At 35.9% G+C, this 7,427-nt stretch overlaps 1 protein-coding gene across 1 annotated transcript; it reads right to left on the bottom strand.

The window, feature by feature from the left end:
• Window positions 4,755–7,111, bottom strand: LOC105165815 (protein CUP-SHAPED COTYLEDON 2). Its single transcript, XM_011084978.2, has 3 exons — window positions 6,603–7,111; window positions 6,196–6,479; window positions 4,755–5,496 (listed from the first exon to the last, which is right to left on the bottom strand). Exons 1-3 carry the CDS (start codon window positions 6,781–6,783, stop codon window positions 4,930–4,932), a joined length of 1,032 nt encoding a protein of 343 aa, XP_011083280.1. The 5' UTR covers window positions 6,784–7,111; the 3' UTR covers window positions 4,755–4,929.

Genomic DNA, 7,427 nt, shown 5'->3' on the forward strand with positions numbered 1-7,427 from the left:
CTCCCCCCCCCCCCCCCCAACCCACCCCCCAATCCAACCTAAAGTGTGCAGTGATATAGTTTTTTAAAGTTGATTTTACAAAAATAGGGCCAAGTTTGACAATTTATTTTTAAATTTGAAAAGAATTTTATGGTACTTATATATATAAATGATAGAAGTTTATTATATATGTAGAATATATTAATAATAACTTTAATACATTACACATAATTACTTTAACAAGCGAGTCCACAATTATTGTTCTGTGTATAATTGAATTATTGTATTTTCTTGTAACATTTGTAAAACCATTTTAGTCGTACGTTCTTATTTTATTACAAATATTTTTTGAAAAAAATTGTAATGATCTATCACTTTGAATAATAAAACCACACTGCTAACTTCAGACAATTACTATTCGTATAAAGGATTTCCAAATTAAGTTTTTTTCTTTTTGGCCATCTTATTTATTTAATCTAGTCATACACATAGCCACTTAAATAATTAAAATAAAAACTTAAGTCATAAATTTTTTAAATAAATATATATAATTGTATATTTAAAAATTAAATACAGATATCGAGTATACAGACGGTACTAGTAAAAGATAATTTGGAGTCAAGCAAACACAAGAATAGGTTTTAGCCATTTTCTATTATCAGGGAGCTTGCTACTTGAACCACTCAATAAATCACAAGTTCTAAAATTCGACTCGGCAGTTGTTGTTCCTACTTCAATGAATCTCGAGCAACATCAAATGCTCAAATCTGACAACCAATCGAATGTTTGAACAATCTATAAAATTTCTGTTATGATATTATTATGGTCCCATGCAGATTAAATAAAAATGAGGGATTAATCTCTTATCCTTTACCTCATCTATGAAATTATTACTTTCTCGTTTTAAAAAAAGACCTCTGTGGAAAAATGTTGGATGTCAGTCACACCAACACCATGCATCCATCAATCATTACATTGTAATATGATGGACTTTTGTCTCTTGAGAGAGGAATGATGAACATTTTGGTAAGATGAGGTCTGCCCAAACAAAACAAGGAACATAATTACGACATTACATTAGTAGTACATTGAGAGCAGAGCATCTCTAGGTATACTTTAAGCCACTTTATTGCCGGAATGTTGAACAAGAGAAAGCACCAATTATTCTACTATTTCTTCATGAGTGAACATCTACATTTTGATGGTGGATTGATTTTTAAGTCACGTTTTAGTTATATTATGTATATATATATTTGTCGTAGTATTTGTATACTGTAAAAAAATTATACTCATAATATATATAGAGAGTGTAATACGAAAGACAACTATTCAAGATTGAAATTGATCTAACTTGGTAAAACAGACCGCCTGCTCACCCACCAGAAGACACAAAAATTCTAAAACAGAACAAAGATCCACATACTTTCTAGTCGAATTGGGTTGAACCCAAGTCAGCTCAACCCATCAACTTGTTATCTACTCCATCGATTTCAAGATAAATGGAAGATAAAAATTCTGAAACTTGAATACAAGAACAAACATATAGCCCTTATAGATTTGTATTTCATTTTCTTAGAGAACACATTTTGTATTTTAATCTGAATTTACATTCGAATCGATTTATGCATCGTAGAGTTGTAGCTAAAAACATACATAATATCTCCAAGCACATACTTATTTATCTTTATTTTTCTCTCTCTATTTTCACAAAATGAAACACTCAAAAAGTAAATCAAAACACTATATAATATCTGCTTGTTTTTCAAGTATCACAGTTTGACTATTCATAACTGTCTACGCGATCTCGGCCTGAATCAGTTTCAATCAACAAGAACCCGGAATAATTGACCCAACTCGATCCATCCATTTGATTTGAATTCACTTCTTTCAATGGGAGGACACGAACCACATGTATGCCGCAGAATTACACCCTAGTTGTAAATATCCCTCCTAACTGCAATATCAAACATGCTATACTCTCTCTCTCTTAATTACTCTTGATTTTGAAACATGATAGTCTACTAATTGATCTAAGTACATTTGTTCAAAGTATAATATAATATACTAATTTTAAAATATATAGTATTATTTTTTTCAAATAAAATAAAATAAATCATAATAATCTCAAGACTTCAAGTGTTAAAATCATAACAAATACTATGATATTTTGAAATTTTAAATTTCAAAATCCACAAAGAGAGCATTTGGAGCTATTCAGAGTAAGCATTGCTCAATTTACGATAGAAAATAAATTGAAAATAATATTTTTTATTTATATCTCTTACTAGTGAATTGTGTAAATTAAATGAATTTAAATAAAAAATTATAAGCAGTTTTTTATCATTTTATACATTTAAATATGAAGTAGGTTTTTCAAATACTCCAACTCCAATTTTTCATCACTTTTCACTTTTATTTTCAAACACTCTCAAATTTTACTGCCGTTTACTTTCTTCGCGACATATTTTTATCATATAAGCAAAACCAAAATGGGAAGGAACATATATATATATATATATACACACACCAACAACAACAAGAACAACAACAAGCCATGAAATGAAATCATGGTGTTTGGGTTATGCAGGGGAAGGCAAGCGCACCAAAATTCCACCTGACATGGGGAGCTTTAGACAGGACCACAACCGACAGTGATGTAATATTAATGTTCCGGCGGAGAGCGGGGACCAATCTGTGATGGAGCTACTAGTAATTACGCACCCGAAAAATATTATTGATGTTAGCTACGAGACCAAAATTAAACTGCAACCAATGTACAACGTTACAGGCCGGTCTTAATTAGTTTGTCCGCTTCCCAAATCCTGAGGCCGACTGCTCAGTTTCAACCAAATTTCCAATCAACCCATGTGACATTTTCACAATATATTCTTGTTTAATGCCCTCTTTCCTCCACCCAAATTCTACCACCCTTCCGACCATCCGATTTCTCTCATTTTTTTTCTTCTTCTTCTTTACCTAGGAAAACAATTGCATATGATATTTATCGTGTCATAATATTAAAATGATTGTTTACATCATTAAACGAATCAGTAATTTTCATATCCAATGTACAGATAAAGTTAATGTTGCATAGTAAAGGAGAAACACACAAGATCTAATGGATTAAATTTATATCTCAATTACTAACAAACTATCGTATCACAAGCTCATGTAGGAAAACACCCACCCTAGCAACCTACAACAGTCGGTGCCTCCCAAGATCTGCTTTCGACCCGAGTGAGTGACCCGAAAGACAAGAAATCGGGAGGGGAAATGGTATCTAGATAATCAATCATAGATAGCTGCCCCAAAGACAGAGGAGGCGGAGGATAACGACGCATAACCGGCGCTTGCAGATGATTAATCAATTAAGCTGTACGGAAACAAATGCACCACAGCCAAAAATGTGTACAAATATTAAAACAGCACGTGTGTCTCAGATAAGTACATGGGCACATTAAAAGACACCAACAGCTATATTCCTACACTTACCAAAAAAGGTAGACCTAATTAAACTGAAAATTATGGTTGAGAATTACAACTGCCTGAAACCATTTTCTTGATTGATATCTTGTCCTAAAATGCTTTGTCCAAGAGCATTATGATGGACTAAGGTTACACATTCACATACAATGTAACTTGACATCACGACTATTCAAGAATTGGGATTGCCCAATCATATTCTTTTTTTTTTTTTCAATAAAGACAATTATATCATACTATGATTTATACAGATGAATTTGAATAAACAATAGTGATTAAACTAAAAATTTTAGGGTCTTAACCTTACAACTGAGGTAAGGCGTTAATGTTGGCGTTTCTCATTAATTGTTTCCAAGTAACCCTTGTGTTTTCCTACACCGCCATCTTCTCCTCAACCCACCGCTCCCACACCCCACAATGATTGTCGGGGAAATAAGTTGGTGGCCGTGATGGACGTGTTTGTTAGTGAAAAAAAATAAAGTTTTCTTTCTTTTCTTGTTTTTGTTATTTAATTTTTGTTTCCCGTATTTAAATTGTGGTGTCTCGTACGAGAGAATGATCCCCTTGAAAAACAATTTTTATCTTCTTTTACATGAAAGATTTGTTACTTCAATTGGCACAAACAATTTGATGGAATTGAGATATGATAAAGTGTTCATTTAGATAGGAATATTATTGCACTAAATTAAATATTATCATTTTTTTTAATCACCCTAAATAGAGCATTATAAACATTTTGGGATGAACCAAATGAAATATGTATATATAAAAAAAATTTAAGGATTGAGAATTATTGAGTGATTTTCAGCCTGAAAGTAAAGTTGTTCTAGATAAATATGTTTATTTACTTTTATTTGCAATTAATAGAATTTTCGATACTAAAAGATTAAATACAAATACTATCATATCTAAACATACGTTCCAACATTATTTATACGAAGTTAAATAATAACATGAAATAAATATATATTGAGTGCTTAAGAAAATAAAAAATAATACATAATATTACACAAAAATATAATTAGTAGCATGACAAATACTTATTGGAGTATCTTGTAGAATTTTTATTGTATTAGTCATTAATTACTAAAAATTCTTAAAATATGGAAATTATAGACTATAAAAATGTTTTGTCCATGAAAATATTTAAACTCAATTTTCGGATTCACACATGTGATAATGCTATACTTAATTCATTTAAGAAAAATAATTCCTCAATTTTAGTTAAAAAAATGTAGATGATAAGACCAATTACTTTATAAAAAAAACAGAAATAAAAGAAAAGGATGGGACTAATTAATCAGAATAACACGGGTTCACAACAAAAGACTAGGCCTAAAGTACGACTTCGATGCGTAAAAGTACAACATCCCAAAGCATACCTAAATGATCAAACATAAACACACCTAAATTACCCGCATGATTAGGAATTCAACTAAAGCAAACTAATTAATAGGACTTCCTCCACTAGTAACCCCACATGCAATCGAGCTCACTCGAGCCCATTCTCTGATTTTCTGGCACAGACCATTGGCCAGCAGATCCGTAACCCGATGGATCGGCGCCGCCGTGCATGGCTGGAGGAGCCGCCGCAGAGAAAAAGAAAGGCAACTGGAGGTTCTCCTGGAGGGATCTCAGGCTCGGAAATGCCGAGACTCCAAAGCTATGCCTCGGGAAACGGGGAGCAGAAGATGATGATGACGACGGATCATGGAGAAGTGCATTCAAATACGGCGGGGGCGGCGGCGGCGGCGGGAGCTCGAAGAGGGAGTTGTGGTTGAAACTTGGGGCTGCAGTCGTGGAGAAACAGGGCACGTGCTCCTTGGCGTTGGCGACGCCACCGTCGTAGGAGCAGCTCTCGCGGTCAGTGGAGGCGGTGGAAGGCTCCAGAAGTGCCGGCAAGGAAACAGATGACGGGGAACTGACCTCAGGATTGGTGTTGATGCCCCCTGGGGGTCTCTTCTTGCCACCGCCTGAGGCGGAGGAACTGCCAGCGCCACTCTTCTGAAACACCCGGGAAATCACCCACTCGCCCTGGAGCACAAGACAAAAATATGTTCAGAGTTTGCGAATGTCAAGTTCGATCAGAGGTAACATCATGGGAATAACCTTGTATAAAACACGAAGTAATCAACTCCTTCATAAGAAATTCATGACTGGAAAGCATAAAGCTATGACAAGATGCGATTGACATGGCAACATCATCATACTCATCCCATCAATACTAGTAGATGGATTCATTCTCGTCTTTCCTTCATGCTAGATAAAATTTTGAATCGTACAGACAATGATAATTAAACACCATTGATCATGATCAGATTAGCAACACATAAGGATCTTTGAGATAAACCATACTCATAAAATGTTTTTAAGAGATGTAAATTTCAAGAAATCTGGGAGAGAGAATCTGCTTGTTGTCACTTCGTTTTCACAATGCAATATATACTGGCATCAAGGTACCATGCAAATGAATGGTAAGTGTACTGGCTTCCGGGCATGACATCTTCGCTTTAAAATGACTGCCGGGAGCAGATTCACAGCGTCTCTGCAAACGAAATGATGCCTATAAACTTCCTCCAGAAGTTCAATTATGCGCTATTACATCAACCAATGATTTACACACGACAGGTGAACACCAGGAGATGTGAGAAAGCATATGCCCACATATCAACTAGGGACAACGTTAAAAAGAATCCATGATTACAACTTCGACAAGGAAATGAAAGAGGGCACCTTGGAATTTCTGGACAAGTAGTGATAAGCAAACTTCCCTTCAAGGCGGTACTCGTGCATGACCCAGTTGCTCTTCTCTCCTTTCGGGGCCCTTCCCCGGTAGAAAACTAGGGTTTTCTTCATCCCCACCAATGAGCAAGTTTTTGAGCTGTAAATTTCCCGGTCTTTCCCTGTAGCCTTCCAGTACCCCGCTTCTGTAGCCCTGTTGGTTCTTAACCCGGTTGGGTATTTCCGGTCACGTAGGCTGAAAAAGTACCACTCTTTCTCCCCCATCTTTGCTTTGCCTGGACAGGACCGAAAACGTTGGACAACTATATGCAAGAAATTAAAGAACATGCAACATAACTGTGATCATCATTTGAATCACAGCCAGCAAAGTGTCATGGATTTACAGTCTGAGAAGTTACCTGGAAGATGCCAGGGCTCACACTTGTTGAGATCAACCTCAGCAATTGCTCTGCTGGTGAAGTTGCAGTCAAGAACCTTCTTCAGGAGGTAGTAAGTGATGAGTTCTTCATCAGTGGGGTGGAATCTGAACCCAGGAGGCAAAGCTTCATGCCTTTCATTGTAGCACTGATAATTCTCCATTCCAGCCAAATCAAGAAATCAAACTTCCCTGAAGGACTTCCAAGAAAATTAACAAAACCAAAACAACAACGCTTAAATCAAACAAACACGGCTTCTACCTACAGAAGTGAGAGAAAATTTAACCATGCTGACGATTTATATAGTAACTATGATCAGAAAGGAAAATAAAAAAATAAAAAAAAGGGTAAATTGTGGGGGTGGAGTGTTGTAGTGGGGGCTGTGTTCATGGGGATTTGATGAATCGGAGTGGCAGCAGAAAAGGCTAAATAATATTAAGGTATGATACGGCTAAAAAAAAATAAAAAGAAAAAGATCTGCACTTCTGTGGCCTCTGATCTCTCTGCGGCAGGGGGGGGGGGGGGGGGGGGGGGGGGAGGGGTGATGACAATGTATGTATATGCGTACGTATATTGAAGAAGAGAGGGTATTGGTATTTGTTTGAGTATGCGTGCGTGCGTGAGGAAGTGTGCAGGTATTCCTATGTCAGTGAAGAAAATGAAAGGGAAGGAACAGAAAGTAGTTTAAAGAGAGAGGCCCTTTTGGGAGAAAATGAGAGAGAGGGATATGATGAATTCACCATGGATCGATAAAGCTGATTCATATCTCATCTGTCAGCACAGTACAAGATTAAATAATAATCGTGT

Source organism: Sesamum indicum, linkage group LG6 (assembly GCF_000512975.1).
Source record: "Sesamum indicum cultivar Zhongzhi No. 13 linkage group LG6, S_indicum_v1.0, whole genome shotgun sequence".
In the NCBI taxonomy this organism is placed as follows: Eukaryota; Viridiplantae; Streptophyta; class Magnoliopsida; order Lamiales; family Pedaliaceae; genus Sesamum; species Sesamum indicum.

What these genes read in the sequence shown, in the direction of transcription:
- LOC105165815 (XM_011084978.2), bottom strand. Translation starts at nt 6,783, where the DNA reads ATGGAGAATTATCAGTGCTACAATGAAAGGCATGAAGCTTTGCCTCCT. An exon ending in TGAGCCCTGGCATCTTCCAG is followed by an intron (nt 6,480 to 6,602) that starts GTAACTTCTCAG and finishes GGTCCTGTCCAG; the next exon opens with GCAAAGCAAAGATGGGGGAG. An exon ending in ACTTGTCCAGAAATTCCAAG is followed by an intron (nt 5,497 to 6,195) that starts GTGCCCTCTTTC and finishes CTTGTGCTCCAG; the next exon opens with GGCGAGTGGGTGATTTCCCG.